Genomic DNA, 16660 nt, shown 5'->3' on the forward strand with positions numbered 1-16660 from the left:
TGAGCCCTCACTTCGAGTCACCTCCCCTCCTGAGCCACGGGGCCAGCGCCAGATTGTTAACGCGATAATGGGCGACCCGAGACGACCATAAAGCAGGCACGAGGCCGTGGAGGTGGCGAATTCGGTAGTAAATCAGCGAGGCCATAAATGTCGACAGCGTGTGTCTGTCGAGACCTGTGTTTGCCATGACTTGTGCGTCTTATCGCGGTGTGTGTCTGCGTCTGTGTTTGTTGTCGTGTTTATGTATTGGTTGCTCGCTAACAGCACTTGCCTGAATAGTCGGTTAAGGCTATGCGGGCGATATTTGTCTTTGTATGTTTTGGGGTGTGTATGCGCTCCGAACCCGGCGACCAGAGTTTAATTTCAGCTCGCGGCAAACACCAGTGAAGATTATCTGAACCGGTCCTGAGCCTCCGCTAGGTCGACTCAGCCTCAAATGAGTACCTGGTGCGTTGCGTAAACATCACCACTGGGGAGACAAAGGCGGCCGGGCGTGGTGCTGGCCTCCCACCCCCTCGTGTGCGGTGCGCGCTGACAGCATTTGCCGCAGGCTATGCGGGGGATCTTGTCGATGTAGTGACGAACTCGGAGACAGGAAGACTTGCAGGCACTTCATTATTTGACGAGCACCATCGGGACAACACACACAACCCTACGTGTGTGCACACTCTACAGTCGCTGGCCTACACACAACTCTAGCCGTCTAACGCCGACGGCGCTGACGGAGACAGCCAACAACTTTCTAACTTCGCAATGTCGAGCGAAGACGGCGGCGACGAAGGCGACGAGACGACAGCGACGATCTTGAGCAGCGACAGCCCCGAGGTCCCCCCCAGGGGGCGTGGCCTCGCTCCGCCCCAGCCACGCCCCCGAGGCTTCCCGATGGGCCCGCCTCTGTGACCTTTCCCCCCGAGATGTCGCCCTCTCGTGTCTCTCGTGGCCTGCTGACGTCAGTACTGCCGCACACCGCAGATCCCCTGTTTCGCCAGCAGCCAGCGCTATGCCACTACACGTGCTGAAGACGTGTGTATGTTGGGTGTAAGTGTGTATACGCTTGTATGAGGGCACATGTCAGGGAATTATGCAGGGGTGGCGATTTCCAAACCCTCCTTAACATCCGTGGCGAGCTTTGCATCTGAATCGGCGCTACGGCCTTCCCTCGGCCTTGCACGCACACCTGTGGAAACCACGGCAGCAGGTGGCCGTCTGGCCACCAGACCTAAAGAGGTGCTCGCTAACGCAGAGCGGCGGGTTGTGTCGCGGCGTGTCAAAGCGCGCCTCGTGTTGTCGCCTCGCGTGGCACTCCGCGTGTCGGCGTTACCCCTCGCTGCGACGCCGCCGGGGCTGGAGGAGCACGACGGTTGACGCCGCACGAGCGACGTGAGGTTCCCTTGGTAGTGGTGGCACCACGGTGGCTAGGAGATGTTAACTACCTCGCCTCGTCTACAGGAGGTCGTGGGTTCGATCCCGACCCTGACTGACGCCTGCTGTATATTTGGAGTTTGCGTGTCCCTCTCTATCATCATCATCACGGTGGCTAGGAGATATTAACTACCTCGCCTGGTATACAGGAGGTGGTGGGTTCGATCCCGACCCTGACGCCTGCTGTGTATTTAGAATTTGCGTGTCTCTCTCTCATCATCACCACGGTGGCTAGGAGATGTTAACTCCCTCGCCTGGTCTACAGGAGGTGGTAGGTTCGATCCTGACCCTGACGACTGCTGTATGTTTGGAATTTGCGTGTACCTCTCTTCCCGTGGTCACGTCGATTTTTCGCCGGGTTCCTCCGTTTTTTTCCCTCCAACATTCAGAATCAACTTCACCACTCGTTCAGGGTATATTTGGCTGCTAAGGCCACTTCGTTGAGCTCTAATTTGTGATAGTCAAGTCGCTTCTGAAAAAGAGCTACAGTATATTGCTCAGTGGGCCTTACTTGGTAAAATAAACAAAATAGTTTAAATTACGCGCTGGGGACGGACTGTGATGTCCTTAGCATCGACATCAACACCACTCCCCAAGCTCCCCTGCTCCCTCCAAAATACCAACACCGGAACCCTCTCCACTGTCCTTGCCTCTGCCTCTGTGAATGAATACCGTCCGTGTGACAGTGTGTCGATGTTTCTCAAGGTTTGGTGGCTCCCTTCGACATGTATGAGAGTCACAAAACCCGCTGCGCAGCGTGTGGAGGGTTGTCCACGAGGTGGTGGTAACCGCACTGCATACCAAGTGGGCTCGTGAACCCGTCTGTGCGTCAACCCCCTGGGGTTCTTCTCCGAGTTCTCCGGTGCTCCTCCCACAGGGAGTCAATCACTCGTGATGGAGGAATTGGCCAAACATCCCAATGCAGGAACCCTCCTTAGAAGAGTCTTGAGACTGAGTGAGGCTTTCCTTGACAGTGGTGCAGTACGGGTCTCACGGCTGGCCCGTATCGGCCCAGATCGGGGTTCTCAATGCCAGCAGCAGCTGTCGAGACGCGCAAATGAAACGAAACTATAAACTAAACTATTTGTTTTATTTCACCAGGTATTGCCCCACTGAGCTATTTTACAGAAGCCACCTGACCACAAACGATAGCCCAAATGAAAGTGGCATATCGTGCAGAAATGTATAGCAGCCAAATACTATAAAAGCACGTTGATTCTAAATCTGGAGGGAAAACCTCGAGAAAAAACAACGCGATCACAGGGAGAACACGCACGCTTCAAATATACAGCAGGCGTCAGGGTTGGATGGAACCCACGGCCTCCTGCGTACCAGGTGAGGGAGTTAATATTTGTCCACTGGGGCGCCCGAGTAATGAGTGTTTGCTGGTCAGCGCGGAGTGCGCTGAGGTGGCGAGGTGGCCCAGGGGCCCGAGATGAATAATAATAACTCGCTTCATATTCCAGAAACACACACACCGAGTCGTAACATTCTTCTTCAGGAGGCTCCTGCTGCTACATTGGATTCATATTTTAAGATGTATTCAGCCAATTAATGATGAGTTGTGTTTATTATACACGTGAGAGAAAACCCACGCCGGTGAGGGGGCAACACTCGATCTCCGCACAGATGTAAAACGATGGTGATGAGTCGATTTGCTGTACCGCCTTCCCCTGGCCAGCCAGGGTACGGTGCCTCATCGACGCCCACGAGAAGGGAGTTTAGCAACATCTCTGCGCTGACCCACCAACCCTCGCTGCTGCCTCCACAGCGCTGGATTACCACAGGAGGCAGCCACCTGCTGCAGCGTAGCCACCACCGCAGAGACCTGGGTTCGTGTCCAGGATGCAGCCGTCCGTGACAGTCAACCAGGACTGCACACAAAGTCCCATCACCTCGCATCTCATTCACCGTGGTATCAAGTACAGCGGTCAGCATTTAAAACATCGGGCTGGCCGTCATTTCGGGCCAGGCGAGGTGGTACCGTACCCTAATGTTCGTGGATGAGAAGTCACTTTGGATTTCGGAAGAAGCTCTGTGATAACCTCTTCCGGGACGCCGCGGTGGAGAGAGGTTAACTACCTCGCCTGGTATGAAGGAGGTCGTAGGTTCGATCCCAACGCTGACGCTTGCTGTACATTTGGAATTTGCGTCTTTCTCTCCCAGTGGTGAGATGTTAACTCCCTCGCCTGGTATGCAGGAGGTCGTGAGTTCGATCCCGACCCTGACGCCTGCTGTAAATTTGTAATTTGCGTGTCTCTCTCCCCGTGGTCGCGTGGATTTTTATCCGGGTCCTCTCGTTTTTCCCCTCCACATTTAGTATCAACATCACGCGTTTACAGTATCTGGCTGCTATACATTTCCACATGCGCTATCATTTGTGGGAATTCATTTGTGGCCAGGTGGCTTATGAAAAAGAGCTATATGGCTCAGTGGGCCCTAACCTGGTAAGATAACAAAACATTAAAATAGTTCTCTAACAAGAGCGGGTGCACGGCTCTGCGAAAGTTCCCGATGGACTCGTCGTCGTTCCACGTCGCGATGCCGATAGCGCAAAGTGCACGAAACCTCGTCAAGAGACCCAGACTATAAAGTCCGTCACCGCCAGCAACCGTCATCGTCAGCAGCACCACCACGAGCGCCACCAGTAGCATCGACTCTCCATCGCCCAGTGGTGAAAATGTGAGCTCATCCATCCAACGGTCTTGGCGCACGCGTCCGTAGCGCTATGCAAATTGTGTAAAACCCAGAAGCAAGGGGCGGCGGCCACACGGCGTTCGTGGTTTAGGGATCATCGGCGTTTAATGCACAAACCCAGTCCGTGTTGGACAACGCACACTCGCACACGGCGACTCGACTCCAAACACGATCCCAAGTGGCGACGGCGCCAAGGCATCTCAGCTCAAACCTCTCACCTGGGAGCATCCCCCGAGAAGGGGCCCATGGTGTCGAGTGACACAGACAACAACAACAACCGCCATTCGCCACTAAGTGGCGGTGACGTCACCACTACTACTACTCAAGGTGCACATGGCCTGACACACAGCCAGACACACACAGACACACAAAGACAACGACCCCCGTATAGCCTTACACAGGCTGTTAGCGAGAACCTATTAAATCATCCACGGCGCACGAGACAGGGGCTGTGGCCAGCAAAGTGCCCTGCCGCCTTTGTCTCCCCAGTAACAATGTTTACACACTTCACCGGGCACTCATAGAAGGCTGAGCGAACCTAGAGGAGGCCCAGGACCGATTCAGAAAATCGTCACTGCTGTTGGTGGCCGTGAGCGGGAACCAAGCTCCGGTCGCTGGATTCGTAGCGCAGTGCGCTAACCGCTGCGCTACCGCTCCCCGTATACAAACAGATACAAAGACCCCCGTATAGCCTTAACTGACTTTTGGGGCAAGTGCCCTTCGTGAACACCTATGAAGGCCGGCACGGCGCACAAGGGGGTGGGTGGCCAGCACCACGCCCGAACGCCTTTGTCTCCCCAGTGGCGATGTTTACACATCGCACCAGGTACTCATTTGAGGCTGAGTCGACCTACGGGAGGCTCAGGGCCAGTTAAGATAATCGTCACGGGTGTTGGCCGTGAATACACTCAGATACACACCCGCATATCAAATACGTCACCGCAATATGCAAGCAATTAAAATCTATAACTTACACAGTACAGTATGCGTGTGTATGCAGTCAACGTCTCTCTCAATGTCCTCTATCTACACGAGCCGAACAGAAAGCCGGACGCCCCCTCGGAGGAGCGAGAGGGCCCCCCCCAGACCCCTGGATTCGCACCCCAGTGACCCCGCCCCCTCCTCGACCCTCGCTGGTGTTCACAAGCGCGACATTTCGTGACAGTTCGCGACAGTTCGCGACATCGCCCCCCCCCCACCCCGAGGCAGCAACGTGACCGCGGTGGCTTTGTGCGTGACTCCACGTGACTGGCTTCGGCGTTCGCAAAAACTCATCATCAGCTCCGTTGATGGCGGCCCATTGCGATCGATACCGCCACCGACAACCACCACCACCACCACAACCACCACCACAACCACCACAACCACAACCACCACAACCACAACCACCACAACCACCACAACCACCACCACCACAACCACCACAACCACCACAACCACCACCACCACAACCACCACCACAACCACCACCACCACAACCACCATCACAACCACCACCACCACCACAACCACCACCACACCTCGCAAATCGCTTCCTTCCTTCTGCCAGATCCCGCAGCAGTTGCACGGCCGACGTCTATTGACCTTCACGGTCCGTCGGGTGGCATGCGGACAAAGTCTGTTGGGCGTGTCAGGTTCAAAGGTGTGCCAGGCAGGTGAGTCAGTAGGTAGGTTGTGCCAGGCAGGTTTGTCAAGTATATGGATGTGTCATTAGACACGCGTGCATCAGGTAGGCAAGGTCGACACGTGTCTCAGGCTGGTGTATCACTGTACACAGGTAAGGCATCAGGCTATACAGGTGTGTACAGCAGGCAGGTGCATGCGGCTGTTGTGTTTGGTGAAGCACGGGGCGGGGGGGGTTTCACAGGAATATTTTCCACGTCGCTGGTGGACCGGAGTAGGCAGCACGTGCCGCAGCTATCCAGAGCGGCATACTGGATGTGGTGAGCCAGGTGCCGGACACGACAAACTGAACCTCTTGAGGCCGGCTAAAGTGAATGTCGGCAAGGCACTCGGGGGCGGAGGAGAGCTTCACGGCGCGACGGGACGAGCTCGCCACCCCCATGGGTCTCACGGGACAACGCGGGGTGGGGGGGGGTGAAAAGACCCCCCCCACCCCTCCCCCACCCCCCAACCCACCGCGTCACACGAAGTGGATCCAGCTGCGGTCGAGCTCCCGCGGTGGCGGCCCCAGGAGCTCGCTGAGCGCCTCCAGGCGGTAGTTGCGGCCCCCGTTGTTGTCCCAGTGGTCACGCCCCGCCACGCGGTACCGCACCGCGAACTCGAGCGCGCCGCCCGGCCGCAGGAAGGGCGGCGTGGGCAGCGCGAACGCGAAGCGGTCCGTGCCCGGCGCGGGACTCGGCTCGGCGAGCCCGGGGGGGGCGTAGCGGGCGCGCGCCTCCGCGTGCGTGCTCCACGCGTCGTAGGAGAAGCGCACGGACACCTCCTTCTCGAAGGCCACGTCGAGGACGCGCACGTGGCCCGTCACGCTCAGCTCGCCGGGCGTCACCGACTCGAGGAGCACCAGCTGAGCGCGCAGCCGCGACGCGAACTCGGGGTCGCCCAGCGGCCGCGCGAACGCGGCCTCGAGGCGCGTGCGGCGCAGGGGTTCCGACAGCCCCCCCCCTCCTCCCTCTCCCCCCGGGCCGCAGCGGCCGCAGCAGCCGCCGGCGCCGTCCCAGGCGTCGAGGCGAGCGAAGCGCGAGAGCGCCCCGCGGTGCAGGGACTCGAGCACGTGCGGCGGCACGCGGGGCTCCTCGCACGAGATGAAGTGGCGCACGACCGAGAGCTCCAGCCCCAGGGAGTCGGAGAAGCGCACCGACTTGCGGCGGCGGCACGGCGGCTCGGGGGGCGCGGGGCGGCCCGGCACGGACGGCAGCGACTTGGCGCGGCGGCGCACGATGGGCGTCGGAGCGAACGGCGGCGGCGTCGGAGCGAATGCGTCAGGGGGGTCGCGCGGCTCGCAGATGACGAGGGCGGACAGGGAGAGGTCTTCGGACCGCAGCTGCTTCCTACCCCGCGGCCTCGCGGAGTCGTGCCCCGCGGCCTCGCCTGGCCCCCCGTGCCCCGGGTCCTGTCCCGCCGCGGCGACGCCGAAGTCGTCAGCGAGGCGCGCGTTCTCGTACAGGCCCGAGATGTAGCTCAGGTTGCGCGGCATGAAGAGCGACACGAGGCCATCCATGTCGCCGCCCGGTCCCGTGGGACGGCGGATCTCGGGGCGCCTGTGGAGGGGGGGGGGGGTGCAGGCGCGGTCAAGCGCACGAGGGAGACAGACGGGAGGGGCGGGGGGAGAGGGACACTTAGCGCCAACTCCACGGTGCGGTGACAAGTTCAAGTCGGGCCAGCTGCTGCTGCTGCAGCTGCTGCTGCCGCTGCTCACTGGTCCGCGCTCCGCGCTGCCGAGTTTAAAAGCCGCCCCCCCTCGCTCGCCCAGCGTCAACATCAACACCGGCCCCGTTTCATCATCACCAACCCCACCCATCAACAGCATCCCCCCATCACCGTCACCATCACCTGTGTGACAAGTTGCGCAAAACAAAATAAAGAACCGCGCGGAAATGAACGCGCTCACTAAAATGGGGGCGGGGTGGGGGCAGGGGGCTGGTGTCTCCCTCCTGCGCCCTTCCTGAGCCGAGTTCCACGCGACGACTTTCGCCAACTTCGCCCTCGGGGCCTCTGCCGCGCACCACCCCCGCGGGAAAATTCGTCGCGACGTCGCGGGGGGGGGCGGGGTGGGGGCGGGGTGGGGGTGGCGCCGGCGCCGAGTTGCGAGGCGAAGAGAAGGCGCCGGGCGAGGAGAGCGGCCCCAGTAAGTGACCCGCAGACCAGGGCGGTCGCATTCCTGCGCGCCGCGAGCCCGCGACGGGTGAAATTTGTCCTTGTAAGGAGGGGCGGGGTGAGACCCCCCCCACCCCCCGGGGTCCCCCCGCCCCCACCCCGGCGGCTTCCCACGCCGTTCGCCAGCGGCCCACGGCGAGTGCGGAACAAATAAACAACAAATACACACACACACCAGACTGTACATGACACACACACCACTGTACATGACACACACACCACACTGTACATGGCACACACCACACTGTACATGACATACACACCAGACTGTACATGACACACACACCACACTGTACATGACACATACCACTGTACATGACACACACCCCAGACTGTACATGACACACACCCCAGACTGTACATGACACACACACCACACTGTACATGACACACACCACACTGTACATGACACACACCAGACTGTACATGACACACACCACACTGTACATGTCACACACCACACTGTACATGGCACACACCACACTGTACATGGCACACACCACACTGTACATGACACACACCACTGTACATGACACCATACTGTACATGACACACACACCACACTGTACATGACACACACAACACTGTACATGACACACACACCACTGTACATGACACCATACTGTACATGACACACACCACACTGTACATGACACACACCACACTGTACATGAAACACACAAAAGGCTGTGTATGAGTGACACGCACACCACACTGAGAGAGACACACACCGTAGACTCTACATGAGTGACACACACACCACACTGTGTATGAGTGACACACACACCATAGACCCAGGCCCCACTGAGACACGAGTCTCCCTTGCCGCCTCCTGTCCCCGCGGGAGAACTTCTCCCCGCTCCCCTCCTCGGCTCCCGGCCCCCCCCCGGCCCCGACGCTCATCGCTCCGCGGCCCCCCACGACTCCCGCGACGAGCGCTGCGCGACTGCTCTGTGCGCGGTGACGGCGGAAGGACGTGACGCGCCGGAGACACGCCCCCTACTCCTCATCACATCCTCCACTCTCATCACATCCTCCCACTCTCACCTCATCACATCCCCCACTCTCATCACATCCTCCACTCTCACCTCATCATATCCCCCACTCTCATCACATCACATCCTCCACTCTCATCACATCCCCCACTCTCACCTCATCCTCCACGCTCATCACATCCCCCACTCTCACCTCATCACATCCTCCACTCTCATCACATCCCCCACTCTCATCACATCCCCCACTCTCACCTCATCACATCCTCCACTCTCATCACATCCCCCACTCTCATCACATCCCCCACTCTCATCACATCACATCCCCCACTCTCATCACATCCCCCACTCTCATCACATCCCCCACTCTCACCTCATCACATCCTCCACTCTCATCACATCCTCCCACTCTCACCTCATCACATCCCCCACTCTCATCACATCCTCCACTCTCACCTCATCATATCCCCCACTCTCATCACATCACATCCTCCACTCTCATCACATCCCCCACTCTCGCCTCATCCTCCACTCTCATCACATCCCCCACTCTCGTCACATCCCCCACTCTCATCACATCCCCCACTCTCATCACATCACATCCCCCACTCTCACCTCATCACATCCCCCACTCTCATCACATCCCCCACTCTCATCACATCCCCCACTCTCATCACATCCCCCACTCTCATCACATCCCCCACTCTCACCTCATCACATCCCCCACTCTCATCACATCCCCCACTCTCACCTCATCACATCCTCCAATCTCATCACATCCTCCCACTCTCACCTCATCACATCCCCCACTCTCATCACATCCTCCACTCTCACCTCATCATATCCCCCACTCTCATCACATCACATCCTCCACTCTCATCACATCCCCCACTCTCGCCTCATCCTCCACTCTCATCACATCCCCCACTCTCACCTCATCACATCCCCCACTCTCACCTCATCACATCCTCCACACTCATCACATCCCCCACTCTCATCACATCCCCCACTCTCACCTCATCACATCCTCCACTCTCATCACATCCCCCACTCTCATCACATCACATCCCCCACTCTCACCTCATCACATCCCCCACTCTCATCACATCCCCCACTCTCATCACATCCCCCACTCTCATCACATCCCCCACTCTCATCACATCCCCCACTCTCACCTCATCACATCCCCCACTCTCATCACATCCCCCACTCTCACCTCATCACATCATCCACTCTCATCACATCCTCCCCTCTCATCACATCCCCCACTCTCACCTCATCACATCCCCCACTCTCACCTCATCACATCCTCCACTCTCATTACATCCTCCCCTCTCATCACATCCCCCACTCTCACCTCATCACATCCCCCACTCTCATCACATCCTCCCACTCTCACCTCATCACATCCCCCACTCTCATCACATCCTCCCCTCTCACCTCATCACATCCCCCACTCTCATCACATCACATCCTCCTCTCTCAGCTCATCACATCCCCCACTCTCACCTCATCACATCCCCCACTCTCACCTCATCACATCCCCCAATCTCATCACATCCTCCCACTCTCACCTCATCACATCCCCCACTCTCATCACATCCTCCCCTCTCACCTCATCACATCCCCCACTCTCATCACATCACATCCTCCTCTCTCACCTCATCACATCCCCCACTCTCACCTCATCACATCCCCCACTCTCATCACATCCTCCCACTCTCACCTCATCACATCCCCCACTCTCATCACATCCTCCCACTCTCACCTCATCACATCCCCCACTCTCATCACATCCTCCCTTCTCACCTCATCACATCCCCCACTCTCACCTCATCACATCCCCCACTCTCACCTCATCACATCCTCCCCTCTCACCTCATCACATCCCCCACTCTCATCACATCCCCCACTCTCATCACATCACATCCCCCACTCTCACCTCATCACATCTCCCACTCTCATCACATCCCCCACTCTCACCTCATCACATCCTCCACTCTCATCACATCCTCCACTCTCATCACATCCTCCACTCTCATCACATCCCCCACTCTCACCTCATCACATCCCCCACTCTCACCTCATCACATCCTCCACTCTCATTACATCCTCCCCTCTCATCACATCCCTCACTCTCACCTCATCACATCCCCCACTCTCACCTCATCACATCCCCCACTCTCATCACATCCTCCCCTCTCACCTCATCACATCCCCCACTCTCATCACATCACATCCTCCTATCTCACCTCATCACATCCCCCACTCTCACCTCATCACATCCCCCACTCTCATCACATCCTCCCACTCTCACCTCATCACATCCCCCACTCTCATCACATCCTCCCCTCTCACCTCATCACATCCCCCACTCTCACCTCATCACATCCACCACTCTCACCTCATCACATCCTCCCCTCTCACCTCATCACATCCCCCACTCTCATCACATCCCCCACTCTCATCACATCCCCCACTCTCACCTCATCACATCCCCCACTCTCATCACATCCTCCCCTCTCACCTCATCACATCCCCCACTCTCACCTCATCACATCCCCCACTCTCACCTCATCACATCCTCCCCTCTCACCTCATCACATCCCCCACTCTCATCACATCCCCCACTCTCATCACATCCCCCACTCTCATCACATCCTCCACTCTCATCACATCCTCCCCTCTCACCTCATCACATCCCCCACTCTCATCACATCCCCCACTCTCATCACATCCTCCACTCTCATCACATCCTCCACTCTCATCACATCCTCCACTCTCATCACATCCCCCACTCTCACCTCATCACATCCCCCACTCTCACCTCATCACATCCTCCACTCTCATTACATCCTCCCCTCTCATCACATCCCCCACTCTCACCTCATCACATCCCCCACTTTCATCACATCCTCCCCTCTCACCTCATCACATCCCCCACTCTCATCACATCACATCCTCCTATCTCACCTCATCACATCCCCCACTCTCACCTCATCACATCCCCCACTCTCATCACATCCTCCCACTCTCACCTCATCACATCCCCCACTCTCATCACATCCTCCCACTCTCACCTCATCACATCCCCCACTCTCATCACATCCTCCCCTCTCACCTCATCACATCCCCCACTCTCACCTCATCACATCCCCCACTCTCACCTCATCACATCCTCCCCTCTCACCTCATCACATCCCCCACTCTCATCACATCCCCCACTCTCATCACATCCCCCACTCTCATCACATCCCCCACTCTCAACACATCCTCCACTCTCATCACATCCCCCACTCTCAACACATCCTCCAATCTCATCACATCCCCCACTCTCATCACATCCTCCCCTCTCACCTCATCACATCCCCCACTCTCATCACATCCCCCACTCTCATCACATCCCCCACTCTCATCACATCCCCCACTCTCATCACATCCCCCACTCTCATCACATCCCCCACTCTCATCACATCCCCCACTCTCATCACATCCCCCACTCTCAACACATCCCCCACTCTCAACACATCCTCCACTCTCATCACATCCCCCACTCTCATCACATCCTCCCCTCTCACCTCATCACATCCCCCACTCTCATCACATCCCCCACTCTCATCACATCCCCCACTCTCATCACATCCCCCACTCTCATCACATCCCCCACTCTCATCACATCCCCCACTCTCAACACATCCTCCACTCTCATCACATCCCCCACTCTCATCACATCCTCCACTCTCATCACATCCCCCACTCTCATCACATCCCCCACTCTCATCACATCCCCCACTCTCATCACATCCCCCACTCTCATCACATCCCCCACTCTCATCACATCCCCCACTCTCAACACATCCTCCACTCTCATCACATCCCCCACTCTCATCACATCCTCCCCTCTCACCTCATCACATCCCCCACTCTCATCACATCCCCACTCTCATCACATCCCCCACTCTCATCACATCCCCCACTCTCATCACATCCCCCACTCTCAACACATCCTCTCCTCTCACCTCATCACATCCCCCACTCTCATCACATCCCCCACTCTCATCACATCCCCCACTCTCATCACATCCTCCCCTCTCACCTCATCACATCCCCCACTCTCATCACATCCCCACTCTCATCACATCCCCCACTCTCATCACATCCCCCACTCTCATCACATCCCCCACTCTCATCACATCCTCCCCTCTCACCTCATCACATCCCCCACTCTCATCACATCCCCACTCTCATCACATCCCCCACTCTCATCACATCCCCCACTCTCATCACATCCCCCACTCTCATCACATCCTCCCCTCTCACCTCATCACATCCCCCACTCTCATCACATCCCCACTCTCATCACATCCTCCCCTCTCACCTCATCACATCCCCACTCTCATCACATCCCCCACTCTCATCACATCCCCCACTCTCATCACATCCCCCACTCTCAACACATCCTCTCACTGCTCTACTCTACTGCACTCCCTCCGCCTCGTCCTAGGGGGGCGTTGCGCTCACCCGCCGTGACCTCACCACCCTCACCACCCTCACCCGCCATGCCACTCACCACCCTCACCCGCCGTGACCTCACCACCCTAACCTGCCGTGACCTCACCACCCTCACCCGCCATGCCACTCACCTGCCGTGACCTCACCACCCTCACCTGCCGTGACCTCACCACCCTCACCCGCCGTGACCTCACCACCCTAACCTGCCGTGACCTCACCACCCTCACCCGCCATGCCACTCACCTGCCGTGACCTCACCACCCTCACCTGCCGTGACCTCACCACCCTCACCTGCCGTGACCTCACCACCTTCACCCGCCGTGACCTCACCACCCTCACCCGCCATGCCACTCACCACCCTCACCTGCCGTGACCTCACCACCCTCACCTGCCGTGACCTCACCACCCTCACCTGCCGTGACAGACTCACCACCCTCACCTGCCGTGACCTCACCACCCTCACCTGCCGTGACCTCACCACCCTCACCCACCGTGACCTCACCACCCTCACCTGCCGTGACTCACCACCCTCACCTGCCGTGACCTCACCACCCTCACCTGCCGTGGCCTCACCACCCTCACCTGCCGTGACCTCACCACCCTCACCTGTCGTGACCTCACCACCCTCACCTGCCGTGGCCTCACCACCCTCACCTGCCGTGACCTCACCACCCTCACCTGCCGTGGCCTCACCACCCTCACCTGCCGTGACAGACTCACCACCCTCACCTGCCGTGACCTCACCACCCTCACCTGCCGTGACCTCACCACCCTCACCCACCGTGACCTCACCACCCTCACCTGCCGTGACTCACCACCCTCACCTGCCGTGACCTCACCACCCTCACCTGCCGTGGCCTCACCACCCTCACCTGCCGTGACCTCACCACCCTCACCTGTCGTGACCTCACCACCCTCACCTGCCGTGGCCTCACCACCCTCACCTGCCGTGACCTCACCACCCTCACCTGCCGTGGCCTCACCACCCTCACCTGCCGTGACAGACTCACCACCCTCACCTGTCGTGACAGACTCACCACCCTCACCTGCCGTGACAGACTCACCACCCTCACCTGTCGTGACACCCTCACCACCCTCACCTACCGTGACAGGCTCACCACTCTCACCTGCCGTGACCTCACCACCCTCACCCACCGTGACCTCACCACCCTCACCTGCCGTGACCTCACCACCCTCACCTGTCGTGACACCCTCACCACCCTCACCTGCCGTGACCTCACCACCCTCACCTGTCGTGACACCCTCACCACCCTCACCTGCCGTGACACCCTCACCACCCTCACCTGCCGTGACCTCACCACCCTCACCTGCCGTGACACCCTCACCACCCTCACCTGCCGTGACCTCACCACCCTCACCTGCCGTGACACCCTCACCACCCTCACCCGCCGTGACCTCACCACCCTCACCTGTCGTGACACCCTCACCACCCTCACCTGCCGTGACACCCTCACCACCCTCACCTGCCGTGACCTCACCACCCTCACCTGTCGTGACACCCTCACCACCCTCACCTGCCGTGACACCCTCACCACCCTCACCCGCCGTGACCTCACCACCCTCACCTGTCGTGACACCCTCACCACCCTCACCTGCCGTGACACCCTCACCACCCTCACCTGCCGTGACCTCACCACCCTCACCTGTCGTGACACCCTCACCACCCTCACCTGCCGTGACCTCACCACCCTCACCTGTCGTGACACCCTCACCACCCTCACCCGCCGTGACCTCACCACCCTCACCTGTCGTGACACCCTCACCACCCTCACCTGCCGTGACACCCTCACCACCCTCACCCACCGTGACCTCACCACCCTCACCTGCCGTGACCTCACCACCCTCACCTGTCGTGACACCCTCACCACCCTCACCTGCCGTGACAGGCTCACCACCCTCACCTGCCGTGCTGTTGCTGCTCTGGGCGAGGGGGGTTTCAGGTGAAGCGACGTGATAATTATCGCCGCCGCCGCCGCTGCTGCTGCTGTGAATCGGGTCGCGATTGTTCCCTGTAGAACACTCGGCGACGTGTTCCGGGCTCGGGCGGCTGCGATGCCAAGCCATGCCCGCAGGGGGCGCTGCCCTCCCGAGCGCGTGGAAGCACAACAAGGAGGACGACACTCCTGGAACCAAAATACTGGGTGCTTCAAAACAAATGTTTTAACACTTCTGAGAATTTACAACAATAGCACAAGAAGATTCCAGACACGTGTTGACTATGATGGCGAACAAGCGGAGACTCTGACTTTTAGAAACTATTAACATCCATCATGGGAAATCCTTTGCCACGAACAAAATATGAGAATAGGTTTTCCCATTTTTTCTGGCAACAAAACAGGTGTTAAGATGTTAAAACACCAAACTGAAACCTTTAACAAGGAATCATGTCTGTATTAACCACAATACTTGTGGTCAGAATGCAAAAAAAAATGTTACAGTGTATTATCCGTTCTTTTTCCATTAAAAACGATAGTCCCATATAAGCGTTATCATTGTTTTAAGCACCCCGTCCATACAGATGCAGTATATATCTATACATCGCATCAGCCTCACGGCCATCTCGGAGTGCTCGTGTTATTTATTTTGTTGCGTAGAGAGTTGGGTCCAACTATGACCCAGCAAGCCTGGACTCTGCTGCTGATGATGAGTCACTGAATGTCGATACCGGTACTGTTGAGTTTCGCTTGTGTTGAATCAATGCTGTTTAATAAAAAATGCACTCGTAGGAAGGAAGGCCCGTGCGGCTGATGGGATGTGTAAGAACATACTTTTTATTTATGTTTAAGTGGAGGGGACAATATCTTGGGATATGTTTTGCCAGTATGAAAAGTAAGAATAGGGTGTACCCTTTCTGGCAATACAACAGGACGCGCTAAGATGTTCAAACGCCAACTAGAAATCTTTTGCAATGAATCAAGAATGCATGAATGCAGGAACTTGATTCCTTGCAAAAGGTTTCTATTTGGTGTTTGGACATCTGAACACAACTGACGTTTTATTGCCAGAAAGGTTCAACCCTATTGTGGAGGGGGCAAGAACGGGGAGGAGATGAGCCGTCCGCTTAACAACAGGGGGCAGACCGGGGCCTCGCCGCAGTCATCCGGCGCACAAACTCATGGGGGAGATGAACGATGGAAAATCGACGATTATCTTTGCTGCTGCTGCTGCAAGATGGATTT

The 16660-nt window shown here is 57.7% G+C and overlaps 1 protein-coding gene across 1 annotated transcript; it reads right to left on the reverse strand.

Moving 5' to 3' along the window:
• Window positions 1-4198: 4198 nt before the first annotated feature.
• On the reverse strand, window positions 4199-9126 carry LOC144727813 (protein phosphatase 1 regulatory subunit 3E-like). The gene is made up of 3 exons (XM_078606925.1): window positions 9109-9126; window positions 8744-8907; window positions 4199-7340 (listed from the first exon to the last, which is right to left on the reverse strand). The coding sequence occupies exons 1-3, from the start codon at window positions 9124-9126 to the stop codon at window positions 6263-6265; spliced, it is 1260 nt and encodes a 419-aa protein (XP_078463051.1). The 3' UTR covers window positions 4199-6262.
• Window positions 9127-16660: the final 7534 nt, after the last annotated feature.

The sequence above is a fragment of the Lampetra planeri genome, chromosome 26, assembly GCF_965212315.1.
Source record: "Lampetra planeri chromosome 26, kcLamPlan1.2.h2, whole genome shotgun sequence".
Classification (NCBI taxonomy): Eukaryota; Metazoa; Chordata; class Hyperoartia; order Petromyzontiformes; family Petromyzontidae; genus Lampetra; species Lampetra planeri.

Coding starts and splice junctions, on each gene's coding strand:
- LOC144727813 (XM_078606925.1), bottom strand. Junction 7,341..8,743: donor CAGTGGGGCCTGGGTCTATG/GTGTGTGTGTCA, acceptor CCCCCTCCACAG/GCGCCCCGAGATCCGCCGTC.